The sequence below is a fragment of the Hippopotamus amphibius genome, chromosome 12 (assembly GCF_030028045.1).
Source record: "Hippopotamus amphibius kiboko isolate mHipAmp2 chromosome 12, mHipAmp2.hap2, whole genome shotgun sequence".
Taxonomy (NCBI): Eukaryota; Metazoa; Chordata; class Mammalia; order Artiodactyla; family Hippopotamidae; genus Hippopotamus; species Hippopotamus amphibius.
The window spans coordinates 14,237,480-14,260,963 of record NC_080197.1 but is presented as its reverse complement, the minus strand read 5'-3'; the positions used below and the strand labels follow the sequence as shown (position 1 = coordinate 14,260,963).

General features: G+C 51.8%; 1 protein-coding gene across 2 annotated transcripts in view; it reads right to left on the bottom strand.

Annotated features, from left to right (window-relative positions):
• CDH22 (cadherin 22) overlaps positions 1 to 23,484 on the bottom strand; it is a 71,684-nt gene that overhangs the window by 25,387 nt on the left and 22,813 nt on the right. For both annotated transcript variants that reach the window (XM_057702547.1, XM_057702546.1), the window contains exons 4-6: positions 13,982 to 14,149; positions 9,147 to 9,340; positions 6,279 to 6,532 (exon numbers count right to left, since the gene is read on the bottom strand). In XM_057702547.1, the coding sequence (XP_057558530.1) occupies positions 6,279 to 6,532; positions 9,147 to 9,340; positions 13,982 to 14,149 (616 nt within the window). The remainder of the gene's footprint in view (positions 1 to 6,278; positions 6,533 to 9,146; positions 9,341 to 13,981; positions 14,150 to 23,484) is intronic.

The following is a 23,484-nucleotide window of genomic DNA, read 5'->3' as shown; positions in this document are numbered from 1 at the left end:
ATCTAAGTGGAGGCAGCTGTTCCCAAGGCCAAGCTGGGGAGGCCCGCGGGGAGCCTCCATTAACCAGCTAAAGACTTGGGGCTGCAGGTCAGTGTGGCTGGTTGAGCCCAGGTGGCTTTGTCGCAGCTCAGGGAGCCAGCGAGTGAGTGGGAGGGAGGGGTGGAGGGCGTGGCGTGTGGCAAGGAGCATGGCCTGGCAGACGTGGAGGGTAGCAGGGGAGGCTTGTACCCCTCACATGTAGGTGCAAGAGTTGTGTGTCTGTGTTGTGGGTGGAAACTGTGTGTGTGTGTGTGTGTGTACGCACGCGCACGCGTGTGTGATGTTATGTTGCAGTTGGAAGGTACAAGAGGCAGCGGCTCAGCCCTGGGTCTGGATCCACGATGTCCCCGGACAAGTCACTTCATCTTTGAGCCTTAATATTCAGGAAAATGGAAATGATTTTACTCCTACTTTGCAAGTGTTTGGGAGAATTAAATGCCTAGCTGGGGGACAGGCACCTAGCCGGGTTCCAGGAAAATGACTTCCTGAGTGAGAACTATTGTTATTCTAATGAGCATTCAGAAATGTCTGGTAGGGGGACACAGGACATCCTTCAACCCAGTGTGTGATCTGCATGCCTGGGGGTGGGAGGCACCGTGTATGGGCCTGGGAGCATTGCCAGTGGTTTGTGGACAGGAGGCATCTGTGGTGTAGAAGGTTCTGCTCAAATCTCACTGTCCGACTTCTCATTTGGTCATCCAGGACCTGGGGGGGGAGGGAGGGGAACAGGAGCAGGTATGGGTGGAAGAGTGCGGTGAGAGAGTGTGGGTATGTATCCGTTAGTGTGTGCGTGCATGTGTGTGTGTGTGTGTGTGTGTGCACGCATGCAAAGAAAGCCTGGGAATGATCAGGAGTGTGGATCTGGTGGCCATCAGCCTAGGTTTGAAACCTAGCTGTGTGACCTTGAGCAAGTCACTTAACCTCTCTGGTCTTCAGTTCCCTCCTCTTCAAAATGGTGCTAATAATAATATCTACCTTGCAGGGTGGTTGTGAGGATTAGACAAGTACTACCAATAAAACACCAATAAAACGCTTTTAACAGTGCTGGGCACCTGTCACATGGCGTACGGATTAGCTCTTATTTTTATTTGCTCAGCAAAACTTTGTGCCAGGCCTGTGTAAGGGCTTCACATGCACGAGTTCCTCCAGTCCTTGCAGATAACTCATCATTGCTGCTGCCACTTTACACATGAGGAAACTGAGGCTCAGAGAAGCCAGGTGCCTTGCCTTGGGTCAAAAGGGCTGGTTAGTGGCAGAGCCAAATTTCCAAGCCATGGCTGTCTGTCCAGAGTCCCAGGTCTAACTAAGAACACCCTCCTCAGGGCCAGCCAGGTATCCCTGAGGGCTTCCCACACCCTGGGAACAGCACAAAATGCTGCTGTTGTCAAGGTCAGGGTGAGAGAAGTGGGGAGGATACTTCTTCCTGGCTTGAGTGAGCATGTGGGTTTTCTCCACATAAATATGTGCATATATAGCTCACACAGGCATGATAAATATGAGAGTCTGCAGATTCATGCGTGTCCAGGCTGCCCGGTGCTCCTGTGTCTGGGCTCGTGTGCATACATGTGCGTATGCAGCAGCCTGAATGACGCAGACCCCACCTGAGCTCCTAGTGGGGGAAACTCTTCAGATGCAAAAGGGGCTGCTCCCCTGACCTGGGGATTCCTCTCTGCTCACTCCATCCTGTCTTTGACTCTTTCCTCTCCTCCCAACCCACACATGATGCCTAGAAATTTGTATGTGGTTAGTACTGGTTGCAGAATGAAGGGGAGAAACAGGTGTCCAGACTACCAGGACAAATGGTAATGTCCATTTCCTGAGGACCTATTATGTGCCAAACACTTAATCCTCCCTCCAAGCCTGGGACCACTGAGCACAGAATCTGGTCCATATAGACATTCAGTACCTGTTTTTTTGAATAAATCAATGAGGCAGAAACTACCATGGTACCCATTTTAGAGCTGGGGAAACTGAGACTTAGAGAAGATACAGTGATTTTCCCACAATTCTACAACTGAGCTGGAATTCAAACCCAGTGCTTCTCTGATTCTAAAGCCCATGTACTTTCTGCTGCAGCCCATTGTGGAGTGCTGGGAGGAAATGAAGTGTTCACTCTCTCCGGTCCAGCATGGGCTCACCTGTTTTTGGCATTCAAGGAAGATGCATGAGGGGGCTGCGGCTGGTAGAGGTGGGGCTGGGCTGAAAAACAGCCAGTCTATCTGCAAGGCTGCCTAATCCAGAGATTGGGCCATCCGAGCCCTCTCCTCTTCTCAAAAGCCTTCCAAGACTTCCCACTGTCTAAGGATAAAGTCCCACACCTTCATCTGACATTCAGGGTCCTTCACAGCTTGTCCCCAAGGGCCCCCCTGACCTCCTCTCCCCTCACATGAGCTCATCCAGCTGACCTCCCTGCTCCTGAACATAACCTCCTGGCTCCACGATTTTGTTCCTGCCACCAGGCCCTCACTATCACTCCACGCTGGAGTGCTGTCCTCACATTTCAACCTCACTCTCTTCATCCTTGCTCAGGGGCCATCCCTCCTTGGTGCCCAGAGTCCTTGCCCCTCCTTGGAGCTCCTTAGTCCTTAAGCCTTTGCCTTGGCACACTCAGATTTAGATCTGTCACTAGATTCACTTCCACGGGGCCCCAGCCTTCCCATTGCCCCTGCCTGACTCTCTGGGCCTCACGCACAGGGGAGGGCACAGCATAGGGCTGGAAATTGTTCCAACTACAAAGAGAGTCAGAAGCAGGGGTGAAATGGCAGGAGGCTGGACTCAAGAAGCAGACAATCATGGGTTAAATCTCATTCCTTCCCCTTTCAGGGGAAGTGACATTGGGAGGGTCACTTCTCTTCTCTGACCCTCATTTTCTTCATCTGTAAAATGAGTACACTACATCCTGAGGGCCAAAAGCCACAGTATGAGGCATCTTCCACTCTCTCCAGTGCAGTGACTCAGAAGAATCACTGTACATCTGCATTTCTGTATTTCCAGGTGTATACCATGCTAGGCAAAATCTCTCAGGATACCACTTCAGTTCTTCATTTCCAGGAATACACTAAGCTTGTTCCTGCCTCAGGGCCTTTGCACTTGCTATTCCTTCCACCTGGAATGCACTTCCCCAAATCTTTGATTGGCTCTCTCTTTATCATTCTGGTGTGAGCTTATCTGCCAACTCCTTGACCACTTAATCCAAAGTAGCCCCCCTTGGCCCCTTATCCTACTACCTGGTTTATTTTCTTCATTGCTCTTATCAGCAAGGATCCCTTTTAACCATTTGTTGACTTGTGTCAAAACATTCAACTACTTGTTGGCAGGAGAAGGCAAACTCCATGAGGGGAGGGACTGGGTCTTACCACCACTGTTTCCCCATTGCCCGGATCAGTGTTTGACATGACATGATGCATGGCAATGCATAGGTGCTGACCGAGTCCAGGACCCTTGGAACTCGGAGAGCTGGAATATAAGCCGGGCTCTGGGCCACACATGTGACCTGTGAGGACCCCTACTCTGGCCTCCCATCTCCACGTCTGTCCCCTACAGAGTGGGCATGCCTCCCCAGCTCTGCCCTTGGCTGAGTCATCTCAGTCCTGGCTCAGGGCCGGGCACGGGGGAGGAGTTGGGTAAATGTTTGTGGTGTGAAATTGGACCTGTCTCAAGCTCCTCACCGCCTCCACATCTGAGGAGCCCCAGGGAAGGGGCGGCAAAGAGAGATGAAAGGAGGTGAGAAGCAGGTTTCAAAGTTGGCCCTTTCAGTGCAGATAAAAGCAGGGGGGGAAGGGAAGTCAATGGAGGGTGGAGGCAGAGGGCTGAGAGGGGGTGAGGAGAGCGATGTTGGAGAGGAGGGGGGCAGGCAGACTGGAGCACAGACCTGGGAGGCGAGGGTGAGGCTCCTACTGCTGGTTATTAACTCCCTGTGAGAGCCCGGGGAAGCTTCCTCCCCTCCCTGGGCCTCAGTTTCCTGCCAAACATGGGTGATAATGCCCTCCTGGGAGAGGTCTGGGCTGAGTCAGAGGCTGATGGGGATATTTAAAGACTGTGCCTACCAACAGCGGGGATGGAAGGACGGTGGAGGAGTTCCGAGGGTGTTTTTCACCTTCAGAAGGGTGGAAGCAGCCTAGGAGGCATTCTGGACCTCTGGACAGAGTCTGAGCTCCTCAGCCTACCTTTGAGGCCCATCAGACTTCTCCCTAAGCCTTCTGTAGCTATCACAGTCTACTCTTCTCCAGGCACACCTACCACCCCTCTGCCTCCATATGCCTGCACCCAGAATGGCCTTCTCCTCATAGTTACACCTGACCAGACTCAGGTACCCAGCTCAGTTCAATTCCTCCCTCCTCTAAGAAGTCTTTCTAGACCCCTGAGGGTAGCTCCTAGTCTGGAAGCCCGTGGGTAATTAAGTAGGATGGTATCTTTGTGTCCTCACCTCGGGCTGCCATGTAAGGTTGCACAGGCTGTGCACTGTACAAATCTGAGAGAGCCATTCACATGGATGATGATGGGAATGTTACCCATCTGGAGTTGTGTAATGCAGAGATCCTCAAAGTAACTTCCCTTCCCTCTCTCTCCAGTGCTCAGCACAGAGCTAGGCACATAGTTGGCTCAGGGATCATTCACTGACTATATACAGGGGTTTCAGGGAGTAAGCAGGGAGCTCCTGACACTTTTTCCTATTCATCCAACAATGGCCATTTGCCCCATCCTGACCTCCTCTTCTCGATCAGTTTGTATCTGACATTCTTCCAACCTGGGCCATGGTCAGGGATTCCCCAACCCCTGCAGCTCCCAAACCCTTCCAGGGACACCAAGAGTGCTGCAGCATCTCATCCCCTCCACCCACCTGCCCCCCTCCCTGCTCTGCCTCTCTCTCTGTGTTTGGTTCTATTTCTTCCCCTTCTGGCTTTCTCTCCAAGTCGCCTCTCTCTGTTCCTACGGTGTCAGGTAGGTCCCTCTGTCCTTTAGTTACTCCTGCCCTCTTTCCACTGCTCTTCTTCTCTGGTCACTTTCTCGCATTGTTGGTCTCGCTGCCTCTCCAGGAGTCTCTCTCTTTTCTCAGTCTTTCTCTGTTTTTATATTTCATTCATTCACCATTCATCAGGGAGTGTCCACTGAACGCTAGGCAGTGGGGGAGGCCCTGAGGATATAGCAGTGAACACAGACATGTATCCCTACCTTCCTGGCACTTTTCTTTTAGGAGGAGGGACAAGCGAAGTCATCAGAAAAATAGGTAGCAGGTCGGATGGTGATGAAGGACAAAGGAAAATGGATAGGAAGTGTGGGGATAGGTTGGGGTCGGGTTGGCATTTTAGAAAGGGTGGTTGGGGAAGGTTGCACTGAGAAGGAAAAGTCCTGGAGGAAAGTCCTGGAGGAAGTGAGAGGACCAACCATGGGGGCATTAAGGAGAGAACATTCCAGGCAGAGGGATCAGGAGTTGCAAAGGCCCTGGGGTAGAGGTGGCCTGGGTGTATCTGTGGAGCTATGAGGCAGCCCGTGTGGCTGAGCAGAGTGAACCAGGAAAGGAGAGTAGTGGGAGGTGGGGTCTGAGAGGTTACAGTGAGGCCATATCGGGTAGGGTCTGGGGGGCATTGTGAGGGTCTGGGCTTTTATCCTGAGCCCAAGAGGTGCCTTTGGAGGGTTTTGAGCAGAGGAGGGCCTCGCTCTGATTTACATTTGGGTGGGATCTGCCTGGCTCCTGTGCCCATTCTAGATTGAAGAAGGGTGAGGACAGCAGCAGAGAGACCAGCAAGGAGGCAGTAATCCAGGCAAGAGAAAGAGGTGGCTTGGACCTCCCTGCTACCAGGGTGGTAGCAGTGGAGGAGGTGAGAAGTGGTCAGATTCTGCTGATGTTTTTAAAGCAGAGATGACAGGGTTTGCTGATGGTTTGGAGGGAGGTGTGAGAGAAAAATAGAACTTGAGGATGTTTTCAACGTTTTTGACCTGAAGAGCTGGAAGGATGAAATTATCTTGTGTGTGTGTGTGTGTGTGTGTGTGTGTGTGTGTGTGTGTGTGTGTGGACGACCAAGGCTGAACCCTTATCCTGAGTCCCTTGTCTCTCTGCGACTGTTGTTGAATCTGTTTCCTTTGCCCTTTGGCTCCTGGCCTGTTTCCCTCCATCTCTGTGTCCCTCTCTCTCCCCTCCCCCCACACCATCTTTCCCTCCTCCCCCTCTGCCCGCCGTCTGTCGGCGGGCGCTGGCGGGGCAGCAGGCAGCAGGCGTCGGCCCCGGGCGGGGGTCTCACCGGACGGGCCGGTTGGCGGCGTCGGGGTCCCGCGCCGTCACCACGCCGACCAGGGAGCCCACCTGCGCGTCCTCCTGTACCTCCAGGAGGCCGGAGGGCGGCTGGAACTCGGGGGGCTCATCCACATCGGTCACGGCCACGCGCACGATTGCCTGGTCGCGGAACGTGCCCAGGTCAGCGAAGCGGGGGTCCACGAACTTGTTGAGCGCCTCCAGGACCACGGTGTGCACCGGCTGGGACTCGAAGTCCAGGCGCTGGGGGTGGTGGAGGGGGGAAGGAGCAGAGGGCCGGTGAGTGGGTTGGGGTCTGCTGGACACCTCCAGGCGAACTGATCCCAAGTCAGGGGGGATGGGCCCAGAGAGGGCAGGGTGGGCCCAAGGTCACAGTTGACTCAGCAGGGGCTCGGGAATATCAGGCTGCACCGCAGAACCAGCTGTCCAAGACCCAGACCATCCCTCTGGAGTTACAGGTGGAGAAAGTAAGGTCCTGCTGGGGACAGTCTTGCCCAGAGACACAGGGTCAAGTACTGACGCCCAGACTTCCTGCTACAGGGCACAGTAGGTTGGGACATTAATTTATTAATTTACAAAGCACTAGGTGCCAGTGTTCTAAACATAGTGACTTATCTAATTTTACAACATCCCAAAGAGGCTTATATTAAATTATTATTATCATCACATTTTACACCTAAGGAAATCAAGACCGAGAAGGCTGTATAACTTGCCCAAGGTCACTTAGCAGTGAGTCCCTAGCAGAGGTGGGATTCAAACCCTGGGCAGTGCGGCTCCCCAGTCCCAGTCCCATGAGAGGAAAGGCACTGGATCCGCTGCTGACTGCCTCTGTGTCTGCGGGCAATCTATTTGGCCTCTCTGAACCTCAGGTGGGAGGGTTAAATGAGACGTTCCTGGTCTATCGGTGGCAGCTGCTAATGTGAGTTGAGCCTGATAAGCCGGGCTGCCTTAGAGCTTTCCTCAGAGATCTGGCTAAAGCCATGCTGAGCCCTGCTTCTCATCAGGGAGTGCTGGTGGGTGACCCTCTGATGGACGAGCTCCATGGCTGTGTGGGCGCTGGCCTCCTAAGGACAATGCCTTAGAGTAAAGAGAAATTGCAGTGGTGGAACCACAGGCACCTCTGTTACATGGTGGGGGAGCTATCTGAGCGGCAAGGGCCACCTTCCTGGAGACCTGCCCTGTGTGTCAGGACCCTCCTTTCCTCTCAGAACCTCCCATCTCCCCTCCCCCTTCTCCAGCAGCTGGGTGGGGGGGAAGAAGAGCTACCTCCTAACTCCTTCCTCCATCCTGTTGCCTGGGAAATCAGGATGCAAGGAGGCAGGCGTGGGCCTGGCCTGGGAGTGAGCGATGGGCTCTGGAGCCGGGTCATCAATCAGCTGGGGGCTCTGTTCACTGAGCCAGCACGGACTCCACAGAGACACCTCAAGCACCACTGCTGGAGCAGGCAGGAAGGGGCCCAAGAGCCAGGGAAGAGAGGGGGGCAGGATAGGGGCATCATTGGGGATGAGAGCAAATGCTGTGCTGGGGTCCCCAGGCTGGGCTTGGGGCCTGATTCTGTTGTTCTGTGATGCTGGGTCTCTCTGGGACTCCAGTTCCCCATCTGTGAAATGGGTTCATCTTTCAGTGAGGACAAATGGAGATCAGAAGACTGAAAACGATGTAATGCTTAAGAGGGTAGATTCTGGAGCCAGGCCCATAGATCTATAACTGCTCTGTAAGATGCATGACCTTGGATGCAAATGACTGAACTTTTCAGGGCCTCAGTTTCTCATCTATAAAATGGGCAATAATAGTACCTCAGAGGGTTGTTGTAAGGATTAAATGAGTTAATACATGGAAAGCAGTGGAAGGGCACCTGGCACATCGTAAACACTTCATTCTAAGTTACTAGTATCATTGTTATCCTTGTTGAAGAAGCTGGGAGTTTTCTCTGTCCTAAAAACCTCAAGGCCAGGTAGAGAGTTTGTGTGTTGAGTGAATGAAGGGGCAGATGTTTCTGTGGGTCCCAGGGGGCAGGGCTTGGGCTGATAGGAGCAGATTTAAGGAGACAGATTCTGGCTGAATGGGAGGAGGAAGAGCTGGACAATGGTAGGGAGTGAGCATCCCATATCTGGGGGTGTCCAAAGGCCTACAACCTTTTGTGGGCCAGGGCAGGAGATTTAGATCTCCATGGGGCAGCAGGGCTGGAGTGGATGGTCTGAAAGGCCTGTGCAGCCCTGAAATGCCAAGCCCGTGACCAAGTCCTGGAAGTTGGATTTTTGCTTTTTTATTTGACCTCCGTCGCCTTTCCCTAGGGGTTGCTGAGTTTGCTGCTTTAGCTTCTGGTTCCTGGGCTGGCCAGTGCATGGCAAGGCTGTTAGACTCAGGAAGGGAAGAACTTTGGGGTCACCAGATCTGGGTTCAAATCCCACTCTACCCTTTACAGGTGTGATCTGGGGCAAGCCCTTTTACCTCTCTGAGCCTCTGTTTTCTCACTTGTAAAAATGGGTATAATATGTTTCCTTCAGAAGGCAACACGGGAATAATAGGAAACGATGAATGTGAAGGGCCTGGTGTGAATGTGAGGTAGCTCAGTGTAGTGTTTAAGAGCATGGATTCAAATCTGGATTGAATCCTGACTCTTGACAACTAGCTGTACCACCTTGGATAAGTCACTTAGCCTCTCTGTGCCTCATTTTCTCACTTGTAAAATGGGAATGACACCATCAGTGTTTTCCCAGGTTGGTCCAGGGTCTCTGGAGAGACAATCCCTGGCGTGGAGTGGGTGGGGGTATTTGGTCGCTCATCGGTGCCCCCCCCCCACCCGACCCTGCTGCCCTGGGGCCTGCCTCCCCCATCCTTCCCGGGGCAGCCGCACCTTCTGCACTACGATGATGGCCTCCTGAGTGTCGCTGTCTGTGGTGACCTTGAACACATGGCCGCCACTGCCGCTCTCCTCCCTGAGGTGGTAAGTCATGTCTGTGTTTTCGCCCACATCCGAGTCCTCGGCCTTCACGCGTCCCACGGCTGTGCCGACTGGGGCCGACTCCTGAATGCTGAACTGGTACATCTCTGTAGGGGATACAGGTGTGAGCAGGGATGGAGTGGCAGCCCCTCCCCCCAGCTTCAATCTGCTCTAGGGGAGGGGCGGGTGTCTCAGATGGACCCCTTGGAGGGCAGTGTCTTAAAGGAGTTCCCTGCTTGGCCAGGGCCAGTGCTGGGAGAGGCACGTCCTCTGCAGAAATGTGGGATGCAGTGCAATGAGAGGGTTTTAATTCTCACCCTGGCTTTATTCTTTGATTGATTTGGGAAAATGCCTGCAGTTCTTTGGGACTCAGCATCCCCATCTGCCTAGTGAGGGGACAGAGAAGCACAGTGATCAAGGCTAAGGCTCTAGAGTCACTCCTGGCTGTGTAATCCCAAACTTTGGTTTTCCTCATCTGTAGAATGGGAATAATAGTGCCTTCCTAACAAAACCATTCATCTTGCAATTAACTCAGATGATCATGCATGTCAATTGCTTAGCATAGGACCTGGCACCTGGTAGCTACCCAATAAATGGAACAAACTGCATTAAAACAGTGAGGCTTCATGCTGATTTTTTGTTGCTGTTGATGTTAATGATATTGGTTCCTTCATTTCCACATATTTATCAAGCATCTATGATGTCCCAGATGCAGCTCTTTGCACTGGGGTTCCAGGAACAAGCAAAACAGACCCAAATCCCAGGGCTCACAGTGCTTTCCTCTTTTTTTTTTTTTTTTAAGTCTTTATTGAATTTGTTACAATATTGCTTCTGTTTTTTTTTTAATGTTTTGAGTTTTTTGGCCTGGAGGCATGTGGGATCTTAGCTCCCCAACCAGGGATTGAACCCGCACCCGCAGCATTGGAAGGTGAAGTCTTAACCACTGAACTGCCAGGGAAGTCCCTGCTTTCCTCTTAATGGAAGGAGAAAGACACTAAACAATCACATCAGTAAAACAGTATGTCAATGGTGGTTTGGAGAAAAATAAAGCTGGGAAGGACAAATGGGGAATGATGATGAAGGTGTATGTGGGGTTTTAAATAGGGTAATCAAGGAAAAGACATTTCTGCAAAAGTCTGAAGGAGGTGAGGGAGTGAGTCAAGCAGATATTTTGGAAGGAACATTCCAGACAGAGGGAATGGCAGGTGCAAAGGCCCTGAGGTGGGTGCAATGCCTGGCATGTTTGAAGAATGGCAAGATGCCCATTGTGGCCAGAGGGTGGTTAGCAGAGGGGAAACCAGCAGAAATGAGGGTCAGGTGGTCCACAAACAGCTCCCTGCTCTCCTCCCAGAGCCGAGATGAAGGTGAGGGTGATTTGCTAAATGATGGGCCAGCCCAGGAGAAGCAGGGGCTGTGGAGCTGGGGGTGTGTCTCTTGGGACCCCCACTGGTCTGGATACCCTTGTGTGGAGTGGCTGCCTCTGATTCATTCTCACATAAGCTGCCAGGGGGGCTCTTAACACAAGCTGACCACACCACTCCCCTGCGTTAGTCCTTGCCGTAGCTCCCCGCCACCCTCAGGATGGAGTTATACAAGCCCCTTGGTCTGCCCTGCAAGATGCTTGCTGCCTGGCCCCTGCTGACTTCTACAGCCTCATGCCCCCAACCACCCATCCTAACTTGAGCCTCAATCTGGCTGAAGTTCTTGTAATTCCTTAAGGATGACTTGCTCTGTCCCACCTCTAGACAGTCCCTCTCTTTTTTCTCTTCTCTGCCTTCACCTCCCCCATTCCTACTCTTTTTTAGTCTCACTGAATATTACCTCCAACAGGGAAGCTTCCCAGACCTCCAGGCTCTGTTCCTGTGTGTCCAGGGCCCCCAAGCTTATCCCATTGTAAGGATTATTGCATTTCCCTATCATTTTCTTCTCTCTCTCTCTCCCCCTCCCTCCCTCCCTCTGGGGTGTGAGCTCCTGCAAGGCAGGGACCACATCTCTTATTCATCAGGCATTCATGGTGCCTGGCAGAACACCAGGCTGTCACATAAATTAAATGTGTGAGTGACTAGTGAGTGAATGAATGAAAAGCGGCATGAGATACTAGTATACTCACCAGATTAACACAAATGAAAGAATCTGACAGTACCAACTGTCGGCGAGGATATGGTACGATGGACACATGCATTTCTTCGTGGGGAAAACAATTTGGCTTTATTTAGTGAGGTTGAAGATGAGTTTATTCTGCTCCTCTCTACACTAGAGAAATGCATGCAAAATGGCACTAGGACACATGAAACAATGTTCAAAGCAGTATCCTCCATAAAAGCCTCAAACTGGAAACAGCACAAATGTCCATGGACAGGAGAATAGATAAATCATGGAATACTATACAGCAGTGAAAATGAAAAAATTGTAGCTACAGGCAACAACGTGTGATTTCACAAACACAATTCTGAGGACCAAAAAAAGCAAGACACAAATCATTTGTATTGTGTGGTTCCATTTAGATAAAAACATGAAATTAAACTATAATGTTAGTGATGTCTGCATGGGTGAATCAACCCTAAAGGAATGGATAAAGAAGATGTGGTGTATATATATAAATACACACACACTGAAATACTACACAGCCATAAAAAAGGATGAAATTTTGCCATCTGCAGCAACATGGATAGACTTAGAGGGCATTATGCTAAGTGAAATAAGTCAGAAAAAGACAAATACTGTATGATATCATTCATATGTGGAATCTAAAAATATAAGAAACGAGTGAACATAACAAAAAAGAAGCGGAGTCACAGATATAGAAGCAGAGTCACAGATATAGAGAATAAACTAGTGGTTACCAATGGGGAGAGGGAAGGGGAAAGAGGCAAGATAGGAGGCGGGGATTAAGAGGTACAAATTATTAGGTTTAAAATAAGGTACAAGGATATATTGTACAACACGGGGATATAGCAAGTAATTTATAATAACTATAAGTGGATTATAACCTTTAAAAATTGTGAAGCACTCTATTGTACACCTATAATTTCTACATTATACATCAACTATACTTCCATAAAAAAAGGAAAAAAGAAAAGGAGGTGATGATCACAAAAGAAGATGGTGGTTAACACTGGAGGAAGGGGTTGCGGGGAGAAGTTATGATCAAGAAAGGGCACGTGGGGGTTTCTGGGGTGCTGGTGGGTGGTTACAGGAGTATTTGCTTTGTAATTATTTGTTGAACTGGACATTTATATTTTACGCCCTTTTGTTAGTGTGCTGTATTTCACAATAAAGAAATGAAGAAGGACTTCCCTGGTGGCGCAGTGGTTAAGAATCCACCTGCCAATGCAGGGGACATGGGTTCGATCCCTGGTCCAGGAAGATCCCACATGCTGCGGAGCAACTAAGCCCGTAAGCCACAACTACTGAGCTTGTGCTCTAGAGCCCGCAAGCCACAACTACTGAGCTCACGTGCCACAACTACTGAAGCCCGCGTGCCTAGAGCCCGTGCTCTGCAACAAGAGAAGCCACCGCAACGAGAAGCCTGCGCACTTCAGTAGAGTAGCCCCCACTCGCCACAACCAGAGAAAGCCCGCGTGCAGCAACGAAGACCAAATGCAGCAAAAAAAAAAATAAAGAAGGGATATATAAATGAATAAACAAGTCTTTAGGGGACCCTGGCCCCCTGAATCTGCCATACCCCTTCCAGCTCAGGGCTGCCACAGAGCCTGGCACAACTGGGGAGAAGACTGGGTGGCCCCCACCCCTCCACACGATGCTTTGAAGGTTCTGCATCAGTGAGTGGGGCTGGGCTGGAGGAGTGGCTGGGGGCGGCTGCTGTACCAGGCTCCCTGGCAACGACATGGAGCTGGCTGGCGGGCTTTGCCCGCCCCACTCTGCGTCTGGACGGAGGTGCTTAGGCTGCGATGTGCTCTCAGCTAAGGGATTGGATTCCCTTATCTCTCGGGGGGTCAGTCCCCTGTGGCGGGGCCTAATGTGAGAGCAGCAGACCTCAAGTAATGACTCGCCTGATAGGAATCAGCCCAGCTCCCCACGGCATTTAGTCTCTGCCAGCTTCGGCGGCTTCCCCGACGCGGCTCTCAGCCTGAACCTGGGACAGGGAGGCTGACTGGGCTGGTGGGCAGGTGGGGGACTGGGCCAGAGAAGCCACCCCCACCCTGTTGTGCCTGGGGAGGCAGAGAGTGGAAAGGCCTAATTCAGGAGCACAGAAGCCCGCCCCCCAGGCTCAGAAGAGAAGGGTAAGACCGGTCCCTCCAGACCTTGGCATTTCCATGCACAATTATAGGTGTCCCTCGGCCTGGGCATGTCTGCAGCCTCTGTCTATATCCCTAAGATATCCCTGTATCTGTCCTCCTGCCCCTAAAGTCCCTTTGCAAGCTCGGGTCAGTAGCAGATCACACACAAGAAGCAGGACAGGGTGTGTGCAAGGGCCACTTGGGGTGGGTGGACAGAGGCTCACTCTTAGCAGGGAGCAAGGTGAGGGGTGGGAAGGTAACCGTGTTACTTGGATGGATGGAAAATCAGACAACCTGGGGGCCATCTCCTGCAAGAAGTGTGATTGGAGGGGGCAGGCGGTAAGTGGGTGACTTGGATGGACAGACACAGACAGATGGGGGAGTCCCTCTAGGGCGGGAAGCCTACAGGACCGCTCGGGGTCAGCGGGTGACTTGGAGGGACAATCAGACAGACACACAAGACAGACACACAGATCTGCCTCCTCCCTCTGGGAAGGCCTCACTCACTCTGCGGGAAGCGGGGCGGGTTGTCGTTGACGTCAGTGACCACGATGGTGACGGTCGTGGAGCCGGACAGGCCGCCCAGCTGGCCCGCCATGTCTGTGGCTTGGATCACCACCTCGTAGCGCTCCTGGCTCTCGCGGTCAAGGTCAGGCACGGCCGTCCGGATCACGCCTGTGGATGAGGGAGGGTGAGGCCAGGGATGCCCCCCTGCCAGCTGTCAGCTGATATGGAGACCCCTCCCCAGGCAGAGACCAGACTCATTCAAGTTGAGGAAGGGAGTGGCCTATGCAGAAGACACGGATGCAGCCACCACACACACACACACACACACACACACACATGCTTATACAGATATGCTCACAGATAACACACACTCAATATTCCACACACACGTACACACACACACACACACACACACTACTCTCTCACACATACACATGCATACAACTACCAAATTCACACATACACACTTTAAAACACACACCCTCCCCTACACACATACACACACATATTTATATACAGACATTCTAATACACACTTTCAAACACACACTCAAACACACGTGTACACTCACTCACACGCAACACAAAAGCAACAGAATAGGGACTATTTGGTTTACTAAAAAGAAGCATGGGGACTAGAAGCAGGCACTGTGTGACTCCCCTGGGCCACCGATTCCACTTTTGGGGCCTCAGTTTCCCCACCTGAGGGAGTACCCCGCCCTTCTCTGTGTGAGCCTGGCCCATGTCTGATTCGTCTCGGCTGGTGGCACTCAGCCCAGAGCCCGGCCCGGAGTGGCAGCTTGGTGACTGTTTAACAAAATGAACTGGACTCACACCCACCCTCAAACACATTCACTATGGAGTCACACTCACCTGCACACAAATACTGATATGCCTCACACACAATACTACATATGTAACGCACATGAGGTCACACACACATGTATAGCTACTGCACACACTTACACACACACCCCTCCAAGACAAAATCATCCCCCAGCCCTGGGGGCCCCAGCCCCTTCCTCTCAGGCCTGGCCCTAGATTCTCTGTCCAGGCACCAGCTAATCCCTGATCAGACCGTCCTTCAAGCTGCTAATGGAAGCGGGGGAGGGGCTGCAGGTGTTGTGGACGCCCCGCCACAAGACTAAGTCTGCACAGGGGAAGGCTGGGATTCTTGTCTCCCTGCCAGTGGGAGGCCGGGGGGAGGGAGGAGTTGATGAGCCATTCAGAGCCTCCCCCCCAACCCCCACCCCCCAACCCACTCCAACCTGTGAGCACCAGGTGGTGACAGGTGGTGCCCAGGGCCTGAGTGCCAGGTGGAGTCACGCACCAGCAGCCCCATGATGTGCCCCGTAAAACACAATCTCTCACTCCTGATGTCCCCAGACAGCCCCTAGACTCCAATACAGGCAACGGAATGGGAGGAGAGGCTGTAGTGTGTGTGCGTGTGTGTGTGTGTGTGTGTGTAGCTGGGGCAGCCGGGGTGGGCACCTAGGGGGTGACCCTGCTTTTGTCAGATCCCATGGAGATATGGAAAGTGCAGTCTGTCTAATCAGGGGTCATACACACCCTCTATCAGCAGCCTTCAAGACTCTTCAATAAACTCCCTCTTGACCCCTCCTTAGCCAGGACTGGTCTTTCCAAGGGCAGGGGAGACTTGGAAGCAGACAAATTTGGGATAAATCCCAGATCTGCCATTTGTTGACCATGTGACCTCCCTGAACCTCTGTTTCCTTATCTGTAAAATGGGACAATCACAATATCTCCCTAAAGAACAGGATTTCTCCAACTTGGCACCATTGATATTTTCGGCAGAATAATTCTACCCACTAGATGACGGTAGCAGCACTCTCCCTGCCCAACCCTAGTTCCAGACATTGTCAAATGGTCCCTGGGGACAAAATCAGTTGAGAACCACTGGTGCAGACTTTCATCTCATGAGAATTGCATGTGACAATAACTGACACTGATGTGCCTTTATGCTGTGCCCAGCACTGTTCTAAGCGCCTTAAGCGAGCTGCCTCATTTAATCTTCTCAACACCCCTATGAAGAAGATGCTGTGGTTATACCCAATTTACAGATGAGGAGGTGGAGGCACAAAGAGTTTAAGCACTGGCCCAAGGTCGCACATGTAGAAAGTGCACAGTCAGGATTCCAGCAGGCACTCTGGGGCCAGAGTCCATCCTGTGGACTGCTCTGCTGGACCACTGTAAAGGTGGAGGGTCCTGCCCAGCCAACCTGGTATCCCCTGCCCCACCCACCACCAGGTACAAGGGGAGAGCCCAGGCCTCTGACAGAGTGATGCTTGTTATATGGTCCTGTCTCAGCTCCTGAGAGAGCTCCCTTGCTCGTCTCAGTCCTAATCAGGGAAGACATGCTTCCAATCGCACAGAAGGTCCCTTGTCCCATCCCCCTGGTGCTGCCCTCCAAGCTGAGATTGTCAGAGGGATGCCCTTCTGGGGATGAGGACTGGGCCCAAGGCTTCAGCTGGTCTTTTAGTTGAGTGTTTGCAGTCCTGGCTGGCAGGGCCTGTACTGGGAAGGTGGGCCTGTCGTGTCCTCTCCCCTGGGGGGTTGGAAGGAGGGAAAGAGGAGAAAGGGAAGGAGAGGAAGAAGGATGAAGGTGGCAGAGAGGGAAGAAGAGAGAGAAAGAAGACAGAGAGGAATCTCGTGAGAGCCAGAGGGGAAAGAGCCAGAGAAAGAACCATGTACTCAGAGGCAGAGAGGAAGAGAGAGGAGGTGCAGAGAGGGAAAGGGAGACCCATGGAGACAGAAAAAGAGAGAAGGAAAGAGGGAAGCAGTAACGCTAGAGAGAAACACACACACCCAGGAGGAGGCAGTAAGAGAGAGACTCACAGAGAGAAAGAGACCTGGCGAGAGAGAGAGAGAGGATGAGAGAGAGAGAGACAGACAGAAAGAAAGAAGAAAGAAGGAAGGAAGGAAAGAAAGAAAGAAAGAAAGAAAGAAAGAAAGAAAGAAAGAAAGAAAGAAAGGAAGAGAAAGAAAGAAAGAAAGAAAGAAAGAAAGAAAGAAAGAAAGAAAGAAAGAAAGAAAGAAAGAAAGAAAGGAAAAGAAAGGAAGAGAGGAAAGAAAAGAAGAAAGGGGGGAAGAAAGTAAGATGAAGAACAGCAGGGCCAGCATGAACAGACCTTCGCAGGGATGCCAGAGAGGCAGACGGACAGGCAGGGGTAGAGAAAGAGGGTGGGAGGGAGGAAAGGAGAGGGCAGACAGATGGATTGACAGGGGAGTGATCACCAGGCCAGAGACATGGTTGGGGGGCTCCCTGCGTGAGCCAGGCAGAAAGGCAGGAGGGGGGCGGGCCAGTCAAGTATTTTCGATATGCTAAGCTTTGTGCATGTCCTTTACATCTAGGATCTCACTAATGTGGTGGCTGGTGATGGGATCGGGGCCACTGTGCATCTATGAGCTTGTGGACCAAAAGCTCAGTGACCCCAACTCTGAGTGGGGCCTGGAGAAGCGGTCTGGCTGAGATCTACCCCTGTGGGTGAGGAGCCACCCTTATATGGCTGGCCTCCTTGCTGTCCCTGTCCCTTGCAGCTCCAGAGGAAGTGGGGACACTAAAGCCTTCTCACTTGGAAACAGGTCATGAAGCCTTGCTGAGTGTGTGATCAGGCGCCATCTCTGGGCACCTAGAAGATGGGTACCCTGAGGCCATGCTGCCTCTGCACCCTGCCTCCCAGGGTCACACCCAGTGATAGGTTGCTATGGTGATAGCTCCCGATGAACTACGCCTGCTGGGATCCATGCTCTTGGGTCATCCCCTCGCACAATGACTCTGGCCCTGGCCGTGCGACTTGCTTTGACTAATAGGACATCAGCAAGCGCGACAAAAGCAGAGGCTTGATAAAGCCTTGTGCACTGGGGCTTGTCCTCCTGGCACCCTGAGACCACTGTGCTACAAAGACGCCCAGGATGAAAGGCCACATGGTAGGCCCAGCCACGACAGCTGTCCTAGCTGACCTGCCAGCAGACTGTTGCCATGTGAGTGACCCCAGCAAAAGAACTGCCCATCTAACCCACAGAATTGTGACAAATAATAAATTGTTGCTGTTTTAAGCCACTATGTTTGGGGACAGTTTGTCATACAGCAGTAGATAGGTTAATAGAGAAATCGAGTTCCCCAGCCCGTTCCTCTCCTGGGCCCATTTGTGCAGCTGCATTTAACTAGAGGGTCATCTGGCTGGAACGCCCAAGATGACCTCATGTACATGTCTGGCGGTTGATCCTGGCTGTTGGCCAGACCTTCTCTCATCCTCCAGTGGGCTGGGCTGGCTTCTTTAAATGCTGGTCTCCGGACCATGTTCCAGGAGGGAAGACTGAGAGCTGCAAGGTCTCTTAAGGCCTAATCTGGGAATTTGCAGAACGTCACTTCTGCTACATTCTATTGGCCAAAGCAAGTCATAAGGCGGCTCAGATTCAAGGGGCAGGGAAATAGACTCCTCCTCCCCCACTTGATGGGAAGAGCGGCACAGTCACTCTATCAAGAGGCCAGTTCAGGGATGGGAGGAACTGATGGCATATTTTGCGATCCACTCTGTTCCACTCCTCACTCTACCTCCTGCTGCTGGGAGAAGCATCCTGGAGGCTGGTGCCCTCCTGGGGGGCCTGGCGGAAAATTCCCAGGTCAGCCTATGAAGTTGTTCTTAAACCATCTGGCTCTGAAAGTTCATTCACTGACCCATTTATTAGACACTTACTGAGGGCCTACTATGTGCCAGGGCTACACAGAGTCAAAAAAGAGGCAGTTGGGGACTTTGAGGGACTTTGGAGTCAGACAGATATGGGTTCATGCCTTCTTTCCACCATTTATATGTTATCTGACCTTGGGCAAGTTCTTAACTCTCTCTGAGCCTCAGTTTCCTATTCTGTCAAATGGGGATACCCAGTTAGACAGGCTGTTAAGAGGGTTAAATGAGACAAAGCTTCTAGCAGCAGGTCCCACATTTTGGAGAAGCCTTGATGATTCCCTCTCCTCAAGCCCTAGGCTGAGGACCTCATACATCAGTTCCACAAGGTCCGAGATCCCTGCTGGCCTTGTTCATCGTCTTATCTATAGGGTCTGGCACATAGCAGGTGTTTGACGAACACTTTGACTTGCTTACCTACTCCCATAGACCCTCTGCCCACCTCTCGCAGCCTGGGTGTAGTTGTCTATTTGTTTCTGGTTTCTCTGTTGGAACACAAGCCCCATGAAGGCAGAAACCAGATCTAGTACGTCATCCTGATGCCAGGACCTGGCACTTACAAAGGTTAGTTTCATCCCCTCCCAGGAAAGCAGACATCTCTAGCTCAGTTGAGAATTTTCTGCAGATATCTTGAAGTCTCTGAGAGAGAGAGGCTTTCTATTCTTGCCGGGGTGGTGGTGGGCGGGGGCTGGTAATGAGAACCTGGCCCCGGCTCCCGGTAGCCTTGTCCTCACTGGTCGCCCCCAGTTCCAGCTGTTGTCCTCCCCGCCCCCACTGTCCCCTCCAAATGCTGCAGAAGGGGCCCTGGAGCCCAAGTGACGCCTCATTAGCCTGCAAATGCCATCCGTGTTTTCCCTGTGGGGGGTTTGCTGGCAGGCCTGGCCTTTAAAACACACAAGTTAATTCCTCCTCTGGCACGGGCCTCGTGGCGCCCCGCCTCCTCCCTTCCCTCACACCTTCCTCTCAGGCCCCGTTCCGGCTCTGCTCCCTGCTATCTGCACAGCGAGAACAGACTGTACCTCGCAGCAGCTGCTAAATATAGACCCGCATCAGCGGAATATTCCTGGCTGGGGAAACGGAGCTGGGGCTGGAAATGGCACCAGGGCGGCTCCTACCATGGGGACGAAGGCAAGGGGAGGAAAAATCAGGTCCTTCCTGGGCAATGTCCGCAAAGACCCTTTCAGGCTGAGAAAGTTGAAGGACCCTAGGACAACGACCCCGTTTGTGTTTCTTCACTTGCCTTGCCTGGTACCCACTTTCTGGCTTCTTCAGAACTGTTCCTGCCCACCCAGGCTCCACGGCCTCCCACTTGCCACCCTCCTCCCGACTCTCTGCAGTGGGGGATGCTCTTTCTTAGAACCTGGCCATCCTCCTCACTCTCTTTGGAGTCTGATGCTTCATTTGCCTACCCCTGCCACCTCCTGGACTCGGTCCTGGCCCTTCCCTTATTTCTGTGTTCTGTCTTTTCCTCCCCACCTTAAAGCTGATCAACTCTAAGGGCCTCACCTCCTCAGGTTGAATGGAGGAAGGCTTCATCATCATCACCATCATCCCTATCATCCCCTTGGTTTATGTTTACGAAACCAGGTATTGCGCTGAGCACGTCACACCCTCCCTGTTCCCCCGGCCTGCATGTTCTCTCCTAGATACTGAGCGGCTCACACCCTCACTTCATTCAGGGCTCAGCTCCAACGTCACCTCCCCAGAAAGGCCTGTCCTGATTTCGTCTAAGTCTACTCTTTTACCCTGTTTATGTGTCTTCCTAGCACTCACTGCTACCCAACATTATGTTGTATGTGTATGTGCTTATTTTCTGAATTTTCTACTTGATTTAAATCTCCCTGAGGGTAGGGTCTTGGGTTTCTCTGCTGCTGCCTTCTGAGAGCTTAGAGAGAGCTGGGCATGGATGTGCACTCAATAGAGAGTTGTTGAATGAATGAATGAACTCTCACATTGGATCCTCACAATAATCACGTGAGATGAGTATTGTTATCTCTCTGTGTACATGGGGAAACCAAAGCTCAAAGAGCCTCAACCATTCTTGGAGCTTTAGGCCCATATTTCGGATGGCCCATTTTAGATGTTTCTTTCCTCTTCTTCTCTCATCTTAAAGCCAATACGGTTAAGATGGAATTAATCAGCTCTGCCCCAAATCCTGGAGCACATTCAGTAATTCCTCTGCCCCCAGACAGTTTTCTTAATCCACATTCCTCCTTCTGTTTCTATAGGTGGTGCCCCTTCCCATCCCACGTTCCAAAGTTAGGAACCCCCAGATTCCTCCCTCAGTTTGGCCCGTACATTCATCCAGGCCTCCAAGGTTTGCCCTTCGCAGGATCTCACTGTCATCCCTCATTCTCCCTCCTCAGCCTCTCAACTAGGCCTCCCTACCAATCCTGTACCACCTCTGGCTCCCTAACTAGATGAAGCAGGTTAAGGAGTCTGGGTGGGCGCCGAGAAGGGGCACAGGCTTTGGCTTTTGTCCTCCGGGGCTCTCTGCTGGGCACCCCAGGCTCCTGGGTCTCCCTGAATTCAGTTTCTGCCTCTGAGCCAGCTACATAGCGGCAGCCCGAGGGATCTTGTTAAAATGAAAACCTGAGCATGTCACTTCTCTGCTTAAAAGTCATCAATGAACCCACAGTGTTGGCGAGGGGGAGGGGAAACAGGCTCTCTTGTAGGCGGCTCTTCGGGGGTATAATCCGGTACATTTCCTCATTATCTACCCAGATTCCAAACGCACACGCTCTTTGACCCAGCTTTTCCACTTCCCGAAAATTATCCTGCAGGTATATTCACACAAGCCCCAAATGATAGATGTATGAGGTCATTCACTGTAGCATTGTTCGTTGTAGCAAAAGATTGGAAACAGCATAAGTGTCCATCAATAGGGGACTGGTGAAATAAATTTTAGTGTATCCACAACAGCTGTGAAATAAAAGAATGAGGAAGGTCTTTATGTACTGATATGGAATAATCTGCAAGATGCACTGTTAAGTGAAAAAGGCAAGCAGTGTGTATAGTGGGTGTTTATAGCTACCATTTGTGTAAAAAACACAAATACACGTCCCTATTTTCTTGTACATGCATAGAATAGCTCTGGAAAGATACACAGGAAAATTACACTGGTTGCCTTGGGGATACAGATTGGGTGGCTGGGGGACTAGAAGGGGTGAAGCATTTCCACTAAATACAGATTTGGACTTTTTGAATTTTGAACCTTGAAATGTATTATCTACTCAAAAAATCTTAATATTTTTCAAGTGAGCGAGTTTAAGGTCTCAATGGATATATACACTAAGTGGCTACTACTGGGGATGCGGGTGGGAAGCTCTTCCTTGCTTGCTCTCTTTTTAAAAACATTTCTTTGGGACTTTCCTGGTAGTGCAGTGGTTAAGAATCTGCCTGCCAATGCAGGTGACACGGGTTTGATCCCTTGTCTGGGAAGATCCCACATGCTGCAGAGCAACTAAACCCGTGTGCCATGACTACTGAGCCTGTGCTCTAAAGCCCTCGAGCCACAAGCCACAACTACTGAGCCCACATGCCAAAACTACTGAAGCCTGCATGCCTAGAGCCCGTGCTCCCCAAGAGAAGTCATTGCAATGAGAAGCCCATGCACCACAGCAAAGAGTAGCCCCTGCTCTCTGCAACTAGAGAAAGCCCACATGCAGCAACAAAGACCCAACACAGCCAATAAATAAATTTTAAAAAAATTTCTTTAATGTCTGAATGTTTTCTAAAATGAACTAGTTTTGCGAGGAGAAAAAATAATGTGGATATTTTATGTAAGAGAATGCAATTATAGACTGGACCCCTCAACCCCACCCCCTAAACAAAACAAACACGCAACACAAAAACCCCAAACCCAAATGCATCAAACACCCTCCTGCCCCACTGCCCTTAGAATAAAATCCAAGTGCTTCAGCCTGCCTTACACGCAGCGCGGTCAGGCCTGCCAGCCTCTCCACATCACCTCTCAACAAGCCTCTTCCCCAGTCCTGAGTTGCTTACAATTCCCCTCATGCCTCAGGCTGTTCTCTTCCTCCCAGTTTTGCCTGCACCATGCCCTCTGCCTGGAATGCCCTTCTCTGAATCTCGGTCTGGCCAACCCTTCCTTATCCTTTGGAGATTGCTGCTACCGCCTCCGAGAAACCGGCATCCTAATTGCGCATGAAGATGCCTGTCCCCCTGCCCCCGCTGGACTGTGAGCCCCATGATGACATTTGATAAACATTCTGTGGTGTCTGATGTCTCATCCCCTGCCTTCTTCTGTCCCAGGGACACCGAGAGCACTGCCCTTGGCACTGGCAGCCGCTCCCAGCTGTGGGACCTCCAGAGAACCACTTCACCTCTCTGAGCCTCAGCCTCCCTCCTTCTGTCGCCGCTGCCACTCCCGCAAGGCCTCTCAGAGATGTAGTCCGGTTCTAGCCTCAGAGTGAGTGAAGTGGGGGATGGTGGGTGGAGGTGCTGCACCATTGCTTGGTGGTGGTGGGGAGGGCAAGTAAGCCAAGAAGTCATCCTTCCCTAACAGTATCGGTCTTCCCATCAGATCCTTAACAACTGCCACCTGAACAGCTTTCACAACTGCCGAAAAGGTGCCCTTCACTGGCAGACCGACGCCCCTGTACCCCCGGCCCCCAGCTACGCTTATGACCACGACCAACTCTGTATGGGCTGCGGACACGCCCGCTTCAGTTTAGCTCCAAGGGCGGGGTGGAGGGGCACTGAGTTCAGATCTCCGAAGTCCTTTCAGGGGGCCCATAGTGACCACCTCCTGACTTTTTGTTTTCGCGCCAGTCTT